At 38.8% G+C, this 18,329-nt stretch overlaps 3 protein-coding genes and 1 long non-coding RNA gene across 8 annotated transcripts in view; 2 read left to right on the top strand and 2 right to left on the bottom strand.

Moving 5' to 3' along the window:
• LOC108256408 (cystatin-B) overlaps positions 1–5,942 on the top strand; it is a 34,841-nt gene extending 28,899 nt beyond the window's left edge. For 3 of the 4 annotated variants that reach the window (XM_053674695.1, XM_017453241.3, XM_053674697.1), the window contains 2 exons: positions 5,416–5,517; positions 5,626–5,942. In XM_053674695.1, the coding sequence (XP_053530670.1) occupies positions 5,416–5,517; positions 5,626–5,754 (231 nt within the window). In that variant the 3' untranslated portion in view covers positions 5,755–5,942. Of the gene's footprint in view, positions 1–3,689; positions 3,926–5,415; positions 5,518–5,625 lie in introns of those variants that run through there. The other variant, XM_053674696.1, reaches the window with a different exon arrangement.
• A 3,856-nt stretch (positions 5,943–9,798) lies between these two features.
• Positions 9,799–13,241, bottom strand: mix23 (mitochondrial matrix import factor 23). 2 transcript variants are annotated; one of them, XR_008393283.1, is made up of 6 exons: positions 13,136–13,241; positions 12,399–12,524; positions 12,128–12,274; positions 11,325–11,384; positions 10,987–11,088; positions 9,799–10,081 (listed from the first exon to the last, which is right to left on the bottom strand). XR_008393283.1 is itself a non-coding variant. In NM_001200977.1 (5 exon segments), coding segments are annotated over 5 exon segments (432 nt in total). In that variant the 5' UTR covers positions 13,187–13,194; the 3' UTR covers positions 9,806–10,033.
• An 841-nt stretch (positions 13,242–14,082) lies between these two features.
• On the top strand, positions 14,083–18,172 carry fam162a (family with sequence similarity 162 member A; the record flags this gene model as incomplete). The annotated part of the gene is given in 5 exon segments (NM_001200634.1): positions 14,083–14,260; positions 14,547–14,630; positions 16,718–16,820; positions 17,456–17,564; positions 17,852–18,172. Coding segments are annotated over 5 exon segments (468 nt in total). The 3' UTR covers positions 17,972–18,172.
• On the bottom strand, positions 16,160–17,554 carry LOC108256409 (uncharacterized). The gene is made up of 2 exons (XR_001810287.3): positions 17,429–17,554; positions 16,160–17,122 (listed from the first exon to the last, which is right to left on the bottom strand). It is a non-coding gene; the product is annotated as an uncharacterized LOC108256409 (long non-coding RNA).
• Positions 18,173–18,329: the final 157 nt, after the last annotated feature.

The following is an 18,329-nucleotide window of genomic DNA, read 5'->3' as shown; positions in this document are numbered from 1 at the left end:
ATCCGCGGGGTTTTTCTTTGTGGAGAAGTAGGGAGGAGGTTTACGACCATGCATCGACTACCGAGGACTAAACCAGTGTTGCGTCAAGTACCGTTACCCACTACCTCTAGTACCAGCCGCTCTGGAACAATTACGCACTGCCACCATCTTCACGAAACTGGACTTACGCAGTGCATACAACTTGGTCCGGATTCGAGACGGAGGTGGATGCGTCAGAGAACGGGGTAGGAGCCATTCTATCTCAACGATTTGGAGAGAAGCCAAAGCTCCATCCGGTGGCGTTCTTCTCGCGAAAGCTTTCCCCCGCTGAGAGAAACTACGATGTGGGAAATCGTGAACTCTTGGCAATTAAGTTAGCGCTGGAGGAGTGGAGACACTGGTTAGAGGGGGCTACACATCCTTTTGTCATCTTCACAGACCATAAGAACCTGAAGTACCTTCGCACCGCAAAGCGACTCACACCCCACCAGGCCCGATGGGCCCTATTCTTCACCTATTCTTCACGTTATCCTACAGACCCGGGTCCAAGAACACAAAAGCTGATGCTCTGTCTAGTCTCGACCACACAGAACGTGTCAACGAGCATGAAGAGTACATCATCCATCCTTCATGTATTATCAATGCGCTAGAGTGGGAACTGGACCAGGAGCTAGAGCAGATTCCCCAGTCACAAGTACCCGTAAAGTGTCCTCCGAACAAACTATTTGTACCCCAAGGATACCGCCAAGAACTCATCATCTGGGCACACACGGTACTCGGCACAGGGCATCCAGGGGCACAGTGCGCACACCATCTCCTAAAAGAGAGGTACTGGTGGTCCAATATGGAGGGAGATATACACAAGGTGGTGACGTCCTGTTCATCTTGCGCACAGAATAAGGTACCTCGGACCCTCCCAGCTGGGAGGCTCAAGCCCTTACCCATACCCGAACGCCCATGGTCACACATATCCGTAGACTTCATAACAGATTTGCCAAGATCCCAAGGAAATACCACAGTTCTAGTCACAGTGGACCGGTTTTCCAAGTCCGTACGTTTCATTCCACTACCCGCTCTCCCCACTGCATTCGTAACAGCCGAACTTCTATTCCAGCATGTGTTCAGATATTTCGGCATTCCGGAGGAGATTGTCAGTGACAGGGGCCCGCAGTTTACTTCCAGAGTGTGGTCCGGCTTCATGACCAAGATGGGAGTAACAGTGAATCTCACTTCCGGATATCACCCACAAGTCAATGGACAAGTTGAACGAATCAATCAGGAACTAAGGCGATTCCTCCGTACTTTCTGTGCCAATAATCCAGAGGATTGGAGCAAGTTTTTGCCATGGGCCTAGTACGCCCAGAACTCACCACGTCATTCGGCTACCAATCTCACCCCTTTCCAGTGCGTACTAGGTTACCAACCTCCACTGTTCCCATGGAACGCAACTCCCACCGCAGCGCCTGCCATTGACCACTGGTTCGAACGTAGCGAGTGTGTCTGGGCTGACACCCACTGACACCTGAAAGAGACCACAGACATGTACAAGCACAAAGCAGATTGCCGCCGCAAAGAACACCCTAATTACCAACCAGGCGATTGGGTGTGGTTGTCCACAAAGGACTTAAGACAAGCTCATAGCCGTAAAAAACTAACGCCAAAATACACTGGACCATTCAAGATCCTCAAGCGAGTCAATGAAGTCACCTACCGTCTGGAACTGCCACGACACAGCCGCATCTCCCCCTCATTCCACGTATCACGTCTCAAACCTGTTATCAACGGTCCACTCGCCATCGAAGTACCTGCGAAAACTACTCCGACTCCTCTGGAAATTGATGGACAACCGGCTTACCGTGTCAAGAACATCCTCAAATCTAGACACCGGAGGGGCAAGCTGGAGTATTTGGTCGAGTGGGAGGGTTATGGACCTGAGGAACAGTGCTGGGTTCCAAAGCAGGATATACTGGATCCACAGCTTACTAAAGACTTTCACGCAACTCATCCTTATCTCCCTGGTCCACGACCCCGGGGGAGGCCAAGAAAGAACTCGGCTCCCGGAGTGAGCCCTTTGGGGGGGGTTCTGTCACAGCTCAGCCTGATCAGAACTCAAATTTCCAAGATGCAACATTCACTTCTCATGCACGCATGCGCTCACCATCCCCGGAGTTCTGATCACACACCTGGCACCAATCATCCACACTCTCACCGCTAGTATTTAGGGAAGTCATTCACTCAGAATCTACGCGAAGTATACGCTCAGTCGCTCGTTTCTCTGCGTTACCAAGCCGTTCTAGTTTGTTTGTTTTCTAGTGATCCTCGACCCTTGGTTTCTGTTTCGACTACGCTCTCTGCCTGACCCCGTTTGTGTTGTTCGGCCGATCGCTTGACCCTTGCCTGACCTACAAGTACGTTTCTTGAACTTCCTGATGCTACGCTCTACGCCTGCCGCCCACTCCTGCTTCCGTGCCGATTCGAGATTCGTGACACTAAGCCTTTGTTGAGACATGAATGAGTCAGGAGCTCAGAGTGTGGAGAACAGAGTCCATTCGGACATTTCATCTACAATCACATCAATTAAGTGATAATAAAGGGTTTCTCTTTTTATGTCTCCTAAGCGCCGATATAAAAGTAAACAAAAAACTAGATCAACTAAAGAAGAGCAGTTTAATATTTTTGTATACAAGTATATTATAGCCCAGATTATAGAATACATGGCCAACTGGTGTTAGTGATGTGTCGTTTGTGAACGAGTCGGCTCTATGAGTCATCTCCAGTTTTTAGTTTTATTTTGTGTATTAATACAAGGCCGAATAATCAGACGATCTTTTCGCCACACTTCATGATCACGACACATGACACAGACACTCAGTGCTGTTTTTGTAACAACTCATCAGAGACAGTTCTTCATTTATTTTGGAGTTGTAATCACACTTCAGAATTTTGGTATGATCTTTGTAGTTTTATTAAGACCAGCATACAATCCGAATTTGATTTTACTGATCAGCATGTGCTATTTGGTGTCCATAACTATGAGAGGAAAGACTGTAATAGATATTAAGTAAGTTTTTGCTAGTGAAATATCATATAGCCTACATAAGTGCAAGTTTAGTAGTTTAAAACCCTACGTTTCTTTTCTTTTTTTAAATGAGTTACAACAATATTATAGTACTATATTATATTCCAAATCATCCCAACACAAACAGAACTGTGCTTCTGATGGCATCTCACAACATTTGTAAATGATCAATGTATCCCTTTGTCACCCCCCTGACAATTTTTAGAATTGAGGTTGTGTTGTACTAATCATATGTTATGCTATGTAAAGTTTTTGAATTATTCAATTAAAAAAAAGAGAGTATGGACCATAATACGAAAAAAGGAACAGAGAACGTCTAACACAGATGAAACAGATAGCGAGCAAAGTGTTAGGGTAGCAACAAAACAGGAAGAGGAACTCAAAGTGATCATAAAATTATCTCAAGAAGGGTCGACGTTTGGTGAGTGGAATCCGGTTCAGCTAACAAAATCAATAGACAAACTGCTGGGTGAAGACAAAAGTGCTAAGGTATTGAGAAATGGATCACTATTCATTGTTTGTAGAAAGAAAGTCCAGCAAGGGAAAGCCATGGAACTGAATAAAATAGATGGTAAGTTGGTAAGTTGGTTTGCCAACCCCCGTTAAAACCAAAGAAAGAAGACGAAGCAGAGGAGGATGGTTTTGGACGTGGTTTTGTTGTGTACGTATTTCCTGTCAGATGATTTTGGGAGTGGCAGTACGTGTAAAGTAACGTATCTGGGTGCGTTGTGGAAGCTGTAGGAACTTAAGATTAAACAGTTATTTTATTTAGCTACTTTTGCTTCCAGACAGAAAATGCCGCTGTTGTGCGGAGGGACTGGCGAGGAGCAGGGCGCCACTGATGAAGTGCAGAAAATCTGTGATGAGGTTGGTGTGTTTGGGGAGTTTGTGGGTGTGTTTGGGGAGTTTGCTGGAGTGTTTTGGAGTGTACTGTATGAACCTTTCTCAGAAATAGATGCATACTGAAGTTACAAACAATGATGCAGTTTAGTACTAGTTTTAATCAGTGTGGACATTCTCCATGTCCCGACTCTGCTTTCTCAGGTAAACAACACACCTTAGCCCAGGGCTGTATTGTGTATAGCAGGGTTGCGCGGTATACCGGTACTGGATAAATACCGGTGTATATTATATTTCAAACAATACAATATCATTTTGCTCAATTCAGTATTTGATGTACTGTTGTTCCGACGTTTCAACTGACGCGAAAGTAATACAGAGAGCAGTAGGAGTGAAATATGGCATTACTTCGCCTACCTAAGAGATGAAAAAGGGGAAAGATAAAGACGAATATTACTAATATGAACGTTAGAATAACACTTTACAATAAAGCTACATTTGTCAGCATTCATTACATAACCTGACCTAACAGTATTATAGCATTTATTAATCTAGATCAATCAGTAATGATTTATAAATATGCTAATACATGTTTAACATGTTAACATTATTTTATGCATTAAACTAATATGAACACAAAGCTAACAATAACCAAGATTAATAAGTTTTTTCCACAATCCACATTTAACTTACATTCCCTGTAGGGTTTTTTGTTGTTACATATTGATTCATTTATTTATTTATTTATTTTTTTTAAAAAATTACTGCAGAGTTTCTTTTGAGGCTGGTTATTTGTCGCCTATGATGTCGATTTAGTATTGATACTGAGGTATTAGATTCTTGTATCGTACCGAAGCCAAAATTGTGGTATCAAGCCATCCCTAGTGTATAGCAAAAATAGCCTTTTGTACCTGTGATTGCATCATCAAGCCGGATTGTCGCAACGTTTTACGTGACTGGCTAAAGTGTCTAGTTAACTAGTTCTGAACTTAAGATCCATTTGACCTGGTGTTTTAGGTTTTGTTTTTTTTTTTTGTTTTTTTTGGGGGGGGGGGGGGGGGTGATTTCAAACTTGGACTGTTTTTTTTTGTTTTTTGTTTTGTTTTTTAAACATTTGTCTGTCAATAAAAAGTACAATAAAATAAAGTAATTCCAAACAAATAAACTATGAATAAAGTGACATAAATCTATCAAACAAAACCACAGATGAAAAGACAGGACAAAACAGAAAAATAAATGCATAAGAATAAATACATTATTTTTAAACTGAATTTCAATTTAAGGGGATTCCTTTATGAAGTTAAAGGGTAGGATGTTCCATTCATTTAGTAAAACTAGGGGTTCACTGACTATTGCTTGTGTAATTCTGTGTGTGTGTGTGTCTGTGTGTCACTCAGTAAAAGGTTATTCTGAGTCATTTTGTTGAATTACAATCATGATCAATAACTGCTACGTGTATATGTCATGAGTCAAGTCATGTGAGTCCTGATTACTAACGACTGCTTTGGAAACCGCAGATGAAGCCTCATGTGGAACAAAAAGCAGGAAGAACATTTGACGTCTTCACTGCTAAATCCTTCAAGACACAGTTGGTAGCTGGGACGAACTATTTCATCAAGGTAGGACACAAACCCACACTTACACAGTCTCCTATTAAATACACTTGAAGCCCTTTTTCTTCAGGTAATAACTTGTCCCTGATAGCCACTGAGAAATGTATTTTGCAGGTCCATGTGGGTGGCGAGGACTTTGTTCACCTGCGTGTCTATAAGATGCTGCCATGTGATGGAGAAAAACTGGAACTTACTGAAATTCAGACAGCCAAAGCCCAGCAGGACCCCATCGAATACTTCTGAACATATTCTCCATTATGAAAGACACCATAGACACTGCACTAACACTCTGTGTGAATTTGTATTACATTTGGAATGTCACAGGGTTAACCCTGAGTGTCATTAATCACAACATCTTTGTTCTGTTTTCATTTCTGAACTGAAAAAACGAGATACTTCTTCATTTAATAAAAAGACAGTGATAAATAGCAGTCATTCACAGTCTCAGTTCCTTTTTTTTTTTTTTTTTTTTATTTATACAAATGATTGATGTCAAAGGGAACATATGGAGTGGTATGTGGTATTTGATATGGTAGGCTTTTGTGATATGTAAAAAAAAAAAAAAAAAAAAAAGAAACCAAGATTAATCATGTCAGTGCTTTTCCTACTCTCAATGTGAAACTACAACGTGTAAAAATTAAGTGAAAAACAAAACAGGGGTTGTGTTATTGAAGTTGCCATGACTTCTACACATGACAGTGATGAGTAAGAACAGTTACTGTATGAGTATAAAGTCAGAGAAAGTGATTTCCAAATAAAAGGTAAGAGTCCTGATTACTAACGACTTTTCAAAATCGCAGATGTCACATTGACAGTTGAAGACTGGAAAAGGACCAAGTGATTTTTTCCTCTAATCTAAAACTGGCCATTCTATTTAAATGCTATAAACTAGGGTGTGTGTGTGTGTGTGTGCGCGCGCGTGCGCATGAGAAAATCCCAGGTGATCTACAGTTACTGAAATACTCAAACCAGTTCATCTGGTACCAACAACTATGCCATGATCAAAGTCACAGAGATCACAATTTTTCTTCATTGCAGCAAATCCCTGAATAAGGTGTGTTCTAGCAGTGGGGTTCTATATTTATCTATTCTCACAATCATAATCATCATTCATTTTTGTATTTATCCTGGTCAGGTTGGCCCACCCTAGGAATTCTGGGCAAAAGGCAAGAAAAAAAAAAACTTTTAACACATTTTTAAAGCGTTTTAATGCACATGAATTTGTTGATGTCAAAGTGTAAGTCATACTAATAAACCAAATTTAAAAAATGGTGCAAACGTGCAATCGTTGATATGTTTTCTGTGAGGAGACGTTTATTTAATGTCAGTGGCAGCGGTGGCTGAGTGGTTAAAGGCTCTGGGTTACTAATCAGAAGGTCATGAATTCAAACCCCAGCCAAACTACCACTGTTGGGCCCTTGAGCAAGGTCCTTAACCCTCAATTGTTCAGTTGTATAAATGAGATAAATATAAGTTGCTCTGGATAAGAGTGTCTGCCAAATGCCACAAATGTACATGTAACGTTTATGGAAGGAGTCTCTAGTGTCAGTGCTGTCACACAAAAGGGGTAAAGTCTTCAGTACAGACAGCATGCAATATACCATGTTTAAAACTAAACTATAAATGGCTTTAAAATATATCATTAAATATAACTATATATATACACACATATACATACACACAGTATCTCACAACAGTGAGTACACCCCTCATGTATTTGTAAAAATTTGATTATATCTTTTCATGTGACAACACTGAAGAAATGACACTTTGCTACAATGTAAAGAAGTGAGTGTACAGCTTGTGTAACAGTGTAAATTTGCTGTCCCCTCAAAATAACTCAACACACAGCCATTAATGTCTAAACCGCTGGCAACAAATGTGGGTACACCCCTAAGTGAAAATGTCCAAATTGGGCCCAATTAGCCATTTTCCCTCCCCGCTGTCATGTGACTTGTTAGTGTTACAAGGTCTCAGGTGTGAATGGGGAGCAGGTGTGTTAAATTTGGTGTCATCACTCTCACACTCCCTCATACTGGTCACTGGAAGTTCAACATGGCACCTCATGGCAAAGATCTCTCTGAGGATCTGAAAAGAAGAATTGTTGCTCTACATAAAGATGGCCTAGGCTATAAGAAGGTTGCCAAGACCCTGATACTGAGCTGCAGCATGGTGGCCAAAACCATACAGCGGTTTTACAGGTTCCACTCAGAACAGGCCTCGCCATGGTCGACCAAAGAAGTTGAGCGCACGTGCTCAGCGTCATATCCAGAGGTTGTGTTTGGGAAATAGATGTAGGGGTGTACTCACTTTTGTTGCTAGCGGTTTAGACATTAATGGCTGTGTTGAGTTATTTTGAGAGGACGGCAAATTTATAGTGTTACACAAGCTGTACACTCACTACTTTACATTGTAGCAAAGTGTCATTTCTTCAGTGTTGTCACATGAAAAGATATAATCAAATATTTACAAAAATGTGAGGGGTGTACTGACTTTTGTGAGATACTGTGTATATATAAAAATGGGTTAAAAAGTAGTAATACAGTAATAATATGTTGTGGAGGAATCTCAGAGGAGTATGATGTCGCTGCCAGTGTGCAACAAATCTGTGATGACGTTGGTGTGTTCTGCCCTTATGGCTTAAATCATCATAACTGCTCACCACTTTCTTTACCAAGAAACTTTCTTCAGTGTCTTCATTCAATACGTTTCAGCATCAAATTAATGATCATAAATTTAGCACGATTGTTTCAATCTTTGCCAAACAAAGTGGTTACCTCTTTTTAAAGAAAAAAACAACAATTAGAATGGTCGAATATTTGTTCCTAAGCTGGTCCGAGTTACTGAGGCTATGTTTCAGTGTATTTTATGCCTTTATTCCACAGCGCTGGTCAATTCTTAAATTCAGAAGGTATTTGTTCATTTTTTTTTTTAACTCATTCACAGGGACTTGTACAGTCTTGCATGTAATATATTAATAGTTAACAGATTATAAATGTGTATTACTTAATAATAATAATAATATGGTAAGCTTTTCTGTGAGGAGACATTTATTTAACATTTGTGGAAGCAGTCTCCAGTGTCAGCGCTTTGTTCTCGGTCATTAGGATGGGGGGGGGGGGGGGGGGGGGTGTTCAATAATGGTGAGAAGAAAAAAAAAAAGATCATCGCTGTCAAATAAAGAGGAGGAATAAACCACTTAGAGTGTTATAAGAAAATATTTCCCTCTGATGCAGCAACAATAACTGGCTTTTCATTATGTCCCATCGCACCACCCTGTCATTGTTATTTTCCAAAAACAGCACGACCCTTGAGTATTTTTATTCCTTATTTATCATAATTCATATTCCTCCCTCTTCTTACTAAAACTACCAGAGCTGATATAAGTCCTACCAAAAAGAACCAATTTCTTCACCCTCTAGTTCTTTTTCTGTATTCTATATTCTTGAATACGTTCTTAGAACAATGATTTATTTATTGCTTTCATTTTCAACCCCAGAATAAACACCATATAAAGATTTTATAATGATTTAGGAAGCAGTAATTATTCACAAATGGTATCTAGTTACAAGTGATGAGAGTTTAAGGGGTTAACCTGGGGAAAACGGGCTGTTTTGGGTAACTGCAGGTGAAGCCTCATGCAGAGGAACAGGCTGGAAAAATGTTTGACGTCTTCAAAACTAAATCAGGGTGGTAACTGGAACAATACAGGGCACTATAAGGAATACAGACACCCAAAGCCTAATATGAGCCCATTGAATACTTCTGAGCAGAGGTTTCATTAAGACCGAGACACTATAGAAACAGCACATACATAATATTAATAATAATAATAATAATAATAATAATAATAATAATAATAATAACTTTATAGTCATTGTGTAAATTAAGTTGTTATTGTGTCTACTGCATGTAAACATCTACTGTACATACTACATTTTTTAAAAATGCAATTTTTATGATCCCTCTTATTTTTATTTATTTTATTTTAATTATTAACATTTTGCAGATTCTGCAAGGCGTATGTAAACTCATGGCCTCAACTGTATCTGTAGAGAACATGACCAGAATTGTAGTACCTTTAATTATTAATCTGTTATCTGACTTCAACTAAACTCCTTTAAGATTTCCAATCAAGTGTTCAGTCTGTGGGGTTTTTTTTGGTTCATTTAGTTCCCACCCAATCCCGCATACACACACCCACACTTTCACATTGTGTCACCTGTAATTCAGGTTGCAATGTAAATTGTAAAGAGAGAGAGAGAGTACAACTGAACACACTCTGGCCACTGGAAAAAAACAACTAAATGTTTATAAAAATCTTTGTACAACATTTAGTACAACGCTGGCATAAAGAGCAAGAAGTCTCATGTTACTGTAGAAACACAGGAGTTCAGACTAACAGTGGGAAATGAGAGGGATTTAAAACAGAGCGGTATCCCAACTCACTCCAGTTGTTTCCAGAGATTCACAGCCAGCTCAGTGTATACTGTAGCCCTCTCCAAAGGGAACGGAGCTTTAATTAGTTCTTAGGGGGGGTGTAGTGGATCCGACATCGTTCGTTGAAAACCTACAGATAATCGAAATACAATTTGTTATGCAATTGTTCATATTTCTAAAACAAATGGAAGTGTCGATAAATGATCTAGGAGAATTGAGAAGAGTAGTAAGATGGATAAATATAAAAACAAATAAAAGTTGAAATTGGTTTACTGGAAGCCAGAGATTTTCTTGATGCAGACCTGCTAACACTGAAGAGAAATAATACATTGTAATAAGTGTTTGTTTATTATTATAATTATAAACAAACACTTATCTGAGGTAGAAAATATACTGCGCATACTGTATACCAATCCGTCCAGGATTTCACAAAGTTCTTTTTTTGTGTGATTGTGCCGCGGCTTTCTTTCAAAATTTGCGATGAAACTGGCAGAGATTTCTGTGCTTTTTTTTTGGAAAACGACTGGAATTGGCGAATTGCAATTATAAATGGTTTCGCATGCTGTTTCACAATGATGTTTGTTGGTAAAGGAGACCTTTTAGGTGAACTCATGTTCGACGCACGTAAATCAAAGAGGGCATTGACTAAATGTGCGTTGTGCTGATGACGTCACATGATGTGTCTCAGGCCAAATCTGTGGTGATTTTTTAAAAATGGCAAGGTCCTCTGAATATTTCTGATTGCGACAGGAGGGGGGAAAAAGGAAAAAAGGAGAATAAATAAATAAATTGCAAGATCCTGGAGGGACTGGTATATACAGGGTTTTATTGCAAATATCAGAGAAAAGTTTGCATGAATGAAAGTACTTCCTTTCTTTCTATTCTAGAAAAATGTATATAATTCGTAGGGCAATTACTAAAGAAGCATGCATGTAAACTTTTCTACTGTCTACATCCAATGTGGTCTTCTGATCCGATACCCCATCCACCTCAAGGTTCAATATGCTGTACATTCTGAGATGCTTTTCTACTCACCACGGCTGTACAGAGTTGTTATTCTGTGTGGCACCAAGAACCATGCTACGATCAAAGTCACTGAGATCATGTCCACCCCCCATTCTGATGTTTGATTTGGATCTGATTGGATAATTGCATGAATGAACAGGGGTACTGGTGTTCCTTATACAGTGGCTAGTGAATGTAGTTTCTTGAGTGGTTTTGAAAAGGAGGCCAGAAATATGTAAATGGAAGCGATGTAGGTGAGAGGTGATCAGAGTATGAGTAATGTTTCTGAATCAGATGAAGAGTAAAGAATGACACAGAAATCACAGCTCACACAAATACACAGATAAAGAGCACGCAGACATTCTGACCTTCAAACTGCGATCATTGATGACTTCTTCAACGTTCAGTTCAGACTGCATGAGTTTTAACTAAGAGCAAATGCAAATAAAAAAGAGAAAAAGGTCATTCTTTATGAAGTTATAACCAAATCCTATACATTAATTCAACTCTTAAAATTTAAAAAAATAGTCTTTAAAAAATAGCTAGAACTAACTAAATATATATTTTTTAAACAATCAGAGCTAAACAGAAGGTTAGCTGCAATTTTTTTTGGAACTGATAAAGCAGTAGACGCAGGAATCAGGTTCTTGGAAAATTAAAAATGTAAAAACTATTTTATTTCTTAACTTTGAATTATACAATATTTGTACAACAACAGAATTGAAATGTTAAATGTTAAACCATGTTCATGACCTTTTCCTATAAATGTGCTGAAACCCATGTGCTGAGGTTTGCCTCCCCCTAGTGGCAAGTAGATAGATATGTACACAACTTCACTAGATAACGACACAACCTCGCTGAATATGTACACAATTTCAGCAAATACACACACAGCCTAGGTAGACATGTACACAAAAATATAAATATATATATATATATATATATATATATATATATATATATATATATATATATATATATATATATATATGTATATATATACATACACACACACACACACACACATATACACAAAATATTGGTAGATACACACTGAGGTTGTGTAGGTTTTGTGTATAACTGCACGACCTCAGTAAGCAACTAAACAACCCCAGTAGACATGTACCCAACCTTGACATATGTAAACAACCTCAGTAAATAAGCACACTACCTTGTTTTGCTCTTTCCTGAGTTGTTTGATGATTGACAGGTTGTCGCTGTCCTTCGCCCTTGCTTCACGTAACCGCCCGACAACTTCTGAGGTTTCTATAATACACGTTTTTATTGCTTTATCTCTCCTCAAATGGGCCTCCACCAGCTGGAAGATACATGCAACACACACACACATTATCAAGCGTCTTCCTCATGCAAGCAAACACACAATTTGATTAACACTTGAACGATATGTACATATCATCAGTGCAGTTCCACAGCAGACGTACAGACTCATAGAGCTCTTTGCAGGTCTGCGTGACATCCACTTTTCCTGAGAAGGACACCGTGGGCACGGTAGTGTTGAGAGCATGGACAATCCGGTCATCAAAGGTACGCATTGCTTTTAACACCTCCTAAAAGAGAGAAACACAGGAGAATTCTGCCTTCATGGACTTCATTAATAGACCTCATTTAATCCTAAATATGTTACCAATCTATTGACAAGATATACGTGTGTGTGTGTGTGTGTGTGTGTGTGTGTGTGTGTTAAATTGCCACTGAAACCTACAGACGTCCCCCAAAACTTCTGTAGTCAGAAAAAAACTAATTGCTAATTGAGGTGTATATGTTGTAAATAAAAATAAACCAAGAACAAAAATGGTGCCACTTGTACATATAACTGAGAAAGCGTTAAAGATGTAGAGTAGTTTCCCCTTGTATGCATCCTGTACAGAACTGGGTCACATCCCAAATAACTCCATACTCCCTATATACATGCCCTACGTGGAGCATGTGAAATAACAGATACTACACCCTAGCTTGTGCACTACATATACCCTACAGGAAGACGTTTAAAAACCAGCCGTGGTCAACCCTGTGACTATGAACTCGGGTCTTCGGAAGCCCGCTGCTAATAAACTTCACTTCAGTAAAACAGCAACAAGCTCACAAAGACAGGTTTCTAGCCGACAGAATTAGCTTGAAGTTAAAAAAATAACATAAAAGGCAAAACAAAAGCTTTTACCTGAAACATTAAAAAGTCCGCACAATTCAGAGTGCCATTGGGCGCCGCCATGATGGACTGAAAGGTCCTCAAAACCTGTGAAAGTCCATAACTGCCCATACAGTGCCTGAATTATATTGGTGAAAGAATTTTGCATTAGTTTGGCCGACTAACTCGATAAATGTTTCGTGTTGATGTGTTGTATTTGGATATCAGATGAAGAAGGTTGTATAAAATAGAAATGAACAATATATATTTAAAGAAATACGAGACGTTACGTTACGAAAGCATAATAAAGATTAATATGAAATTAAAACTACCATAAAAACTAATGGCAATGACTATTTCAGTCGGATGCATGATTGGGTTTGAAAAATTACTAAATGTTTACATTTATAGTAACTCTTCTTTTATTTTTATGTCCTTTTGTACTTGAACGCCCTAAACAGGCAGTCTTTACGGAATACTAACAGTCTCCACAAGGGCCTGTTTGGCTAACGTACATTCACTGTACCTATGTGTTCAAACGTGTTTAACACACCCAACTGTTTGATAACAGTAAAATGTAAATCACTTCGTTAATTAAGCGAGTCACTAAATGGCTCGTGGAAAAGAAAACACAATGCTGTTTGTACTTTATTCTAATATAGCTATATTAAGTTAAGTTTGTAATGAATGTTACGATGAACTGAAAAGACAACATAGTAATCACGACATGAACCCACACATGAACACGTAAAGCGCATGATGAGCAGCAATGTTTTGTAAAAAAAAAAAAAAAAAAAAAAAAAAAGTTGTGTACTTAAGCTAACCACTGTAGCTTGCAACTCTTTATAGTATAAATGAAAATATGGGCAGGAAATGACACACTGCTGCTTGTTTAATTGGAAAACGTGTTCTACGCAGATTCGCTGGACCAGTGAAGGTAGCACAGAGCGGCTAGTCAAGCTACGCACTTTATCAAACACATCAAATGAACTGTCTTGATTCCAGTGCTAGGAGAACGGAGTTGACTTTTGTGTGTGTTTTCTAATGGTTTAGGAAACAAACATATTTTCTTACAATTATTTCACAGCTATATTTATCTTCAAGACATGATCTTCAACGCAATCTGCAGATCTCGTGCCGCTTTTGGTACTTTTGTAGGTGAGAAACATTATTGTGTGTTTTGGGGAACATCTGCTTCTTTCTGGAAGAATATATAAACATTGATCATTAAAAAAAAAAAGCTAATAAATTTTTTTAAAAATCTTTTCTGAGCAGACTCTTGACTGCAAACTTCATAAATACTGTAGTTTATATATTATTGGTGGGAATATAACGTTATTTTAGTGACATCACTTTCTGTAAACAGTACTTCCTGTACCTTGCACGTTTTTCTCCACTGCCATGTCATGATGATAATCTGGTTTTAATTCCGGTTTGCCTCCAGGCCAATTGCAGAGATCTACACTCAGTTCAGCAAGCTGGAGGAATTTGTGTAGTAAACCACATGACGCGTCAGTGCCAACACAAGGTTAGTAAATGAGTGTTTATAACTATATATTTATGGTACATTGAAGCCTATCTTCCTATTTAAGATTCAGCTCTGCTCATGATGTCTGTGGAGCCTTTAAAAAAATTTAATTTGTTGTAACAGGTTTAGAAATACACCTGTTCCGTTTCCTCATGAGATGTTTGACATAATAAAAAAATTTAAATGACATTAAATGATATCTAAGCTGAGATTACCCGTAGACACACCTTAGGCAATTCACGAAGCATATATAGGTTAAGTGGGTGTGGGTGGTTATAAGGTGAAGGCTTGCCAATGGTTTTATTTCAGTCATCGTTCGCTTCACACGCAGAAAACGGTTTTAGACTGTTTTTGTCTGTTTTATTATTCAGATTAGTTTCTTTTAAATCAATCTACTTTTGTATCATTTATGTAAAACAAAAAAAAAACAACACACCTGACATCACGTCGCTCGCCATCTTCTGGATCGCTCATCAGTGTTGCCACTGGGTTTGGCGACTATTTTTAAACACTTTTAGTGACTTTAATTTATATATGTATTATAGTTTTTCATTCTGTCTTGTTTTCTCATGATCAGGACTTTTTTTTGTGTGCTTGACATAACTTGTTTTTTTTATTGTTCTGGAGGCAGCAAACGCCTAGCGCAATCCCGCATCATGATGAACAACTTTTTCACTTCGTTCACTCACACCTGGTTGTCGTCCCATTGATTGAAAATAACTCTAATTTCACCATTAAATTAACTGATAATTGTAGAGGTTCACATACTTTTTACAGATATGTAATATTGGATCATTTTCTTTAATAAATAAATGACTAAGTATAATATGTTTGTCTCATTTGTTTAATTAGGTTCTTTTTATCTACTTTTAGGACTTGAGTGAAAATCAGAATCTGTTTTAAGTAATATTTATGCAGAAATGTAGGAAATTCATCAAACTTTCAAGCATCACTGTGTGTGTGTGTCTATACAGGTGCATTTAAAAAAAAATTGAATATCGTGAAAGTCAGTTTTTTCCTGTAATTTAATTTCACATACAAAGTGAAATATTTCAAGTGTTTCTTTGTTTTAATCTTGATGATTACAGTTTACAGAAATCAAAAATCTAGTATCTCAAAATATTAGAATACAGAAATGTCACAGTGTCACATTCCTAGTGTTAAGCCACTCCTGACCCAGAGACGTCAGAAGCGTCTTACCTGGACTAAGGAGAAAACGGACTGGACTGTTGCTCAGTGGTGCAAAGTCCTCTTTTCAGATGAAATTACATGTTGCATTTCATTTGGAAATCAAGGTCCCAGAGTCTGGAGGAAGAGTGGAGAGGAACAGAATCCAAGTTGTTTGAAGTCCAGTGTGAAGTTTCCACAGTCAGTGATGATTTGGGTTGCCATGTCATCTGCTAGTGTTGGTCCACTGTGTTTTCTCAAGTCGAGAGTCGATGCAGCGTCTACCAGGAGATTTTAGAGCACTTCCATCTGCTGAAAAGCTTTATGGAGATGCTGATTTCCTATTCCAGCAGGACTTGGCACCTGCCCACAGTGCCAAAACTACTAGTAACTGGTTTGCTGACCATGGTATTACTGTGCTTGATTGGCCAGCCGACTCGCCTGACCCGAACCCCATAGAGAATCTATGAGAGACAACAGACCCAACAATACAGACGAGCTGAAGGCCGCTATCAAAGCAACCTGAGCTTCCAGAACACCTCAGCAGTGCCACAGGCTGATCGCCTCCATGCCATGCCCCAACAATTATTGGCACCCCTATAAATTCATATGAGAATAATATATTGAAGTATATTGCCATTGATATGACTCTTTTTTTTTTTTAACTACACCTGGATGACTAGGAACAGGAAATTGTTCAACCAAAAGATCAAAGGAAAATATCAAAATAGACAATTTTTCACAGCCTTCTTTGCTCATAATTACCAAGAATTTCAGTATTAGTGGAGGGCATTGTATAGGTAAAATGTTTATGCATGTATATTTTCTATACATATTTTGTACAGCACTACAAAGGTGGTCTTAAATTACATTTGAAATGACTTTTTTTCCATTTATTTTTTATTCTCTTGCACAAACAGCAGGGTTCAAAACGCCCGGCTACAGTCCGTCCGAGATGGACAAGAAGATTCTTGTGTGGTCCGGACGCTTCAAATCCAAGGAGCAGATCCCAGAGCTCGTGTCGTAAGTGGCCACGTCCTTTTCCGTAGCCAGATAAAACAGTGTGTTTATGAAGTCATGTGACATTTGTTCTCAAAGTCACTTCCCCGTGTGTAAAGTTAATTGGTGTAATTCGTGCTATCCGGGAAGAGATCAAAGAACAGATGTGGCTCATATGGAGAGCTGGAGATGTTCATATGACAAGAAAAGATGCCTGTCAGTGTCAGTGGAGGAGGCGTTGCCCTGGTGCCTGTCAGTCACAGTGAAGGAGGCGTGGTTTCCCAATCTTAAACGCTACCATATTTTCAACCTGGAACAGCCCTCAACTGGTTTTATATATAAAATATAAAAATAATCACATTAAGATGTCTTGGCAGGAAAGAAATACACAAATTTTTTATACAAGAAATACAGACTGAATGGTGGATAGTTCACTGCTATTCCCTAACCATGTCTATGAATGTAGCCACATTGTTCATCATTAAGCTCCTAATAATTTTCCTCTAGTTTACAAGTTGCAGTCATTGCCAAGGCTGGCTCTTGTGTGTATCGTGCAGTGTGTTCATCTTCTCTCAGGTTTTCAACACCGCTAAATGTAAAAGCGTTTTTAAACTTTAAAGCAGCCTACAAACCGTTTCTGTTACAAATCTGATTTTCAGATTTGAGATGATTGATGCAGCCAGGAACCGACTGCGTGTTAAGGCCTGCTATGTCATGATAGTTCTGACGATTGGAGGCTGCATCTGGATGGTCGTCCTGGGAAAACAGGTAGGTGATTATAACAACTCTACCTGCCTTAATAATGCACTATTCAGATCTGCTACTTTATTAGCTACACCTCCATATAGCTCACTTTAAAAAGTAGACAATCAGTGGAAGTTACCTAATAAATCAGAAACAGCGTGTATGGGAATAATCAACATCCGTAAGGCAGCATGAGGACACTCGTCTTATCCTCTCATTTTGGAGTGAAACGACTGAAAGCTTGCTTGTTGTACACAGTCATAAACATTTACATTGGTCCATAACCAAAAAAAATGTTCCTGCCCTTGCAGGCTGTAAATCGCCATGACAACCTGACCAGCAGAAACATGGAGAAAAAGGCTCGGTTGAGAGAAGAGGCACAGAAGGAACTAGATGTGGCAGCGTCTCTGATTGAGAAAAAACCACAGTGAGGAGCTTCCACCCCAAAACACGAACACTAAAATCTGTCACGTGTTCATGGTTCAAAAAGCATCACATATCCTGAAATAACTACATGGTAGCACAGTCATGTTCCTGCATTGTTGGAAAGTGTTGATCATCTGCTCGATTATTGTTAATATATATTTGTTTCACAGATAGAGAATTGAGTAAAAAAGAAAAAAAAAAAAAAAAGAGAATTCCTCTGTTATCCGTGTCACTTTTCTTGCTCTTGTTTTCTTTGTCATAAGCAAGGCAAAATGACTGCAAAGCCAGATCCTTAGAGCAAATTACCTTTCCACTTCCTTGTAATCAGAGTGTGTTTGAGCAAGCAGTGCAAGGAAAGAGGTT

Source organism: Ictalurus punctatus, chromosome 23 (assembly GCF_001660625.3).
Source record: "Ictalurus punctatus breed USDA103 chromosome 23, Coco_2.0, whole genome shotgun sequence".
NCBI lineage: Eukaryota > Metazoa > Chordata > Actinopteri > Siluriformes > Ictaluridae > Ictalurus > Ictalurus punctatus.
The sequence above is the reverse complement of the archived record's forward strand: the minus strand, read 5'-3'. Positions and strand labels throughout refer to the sequence as shown.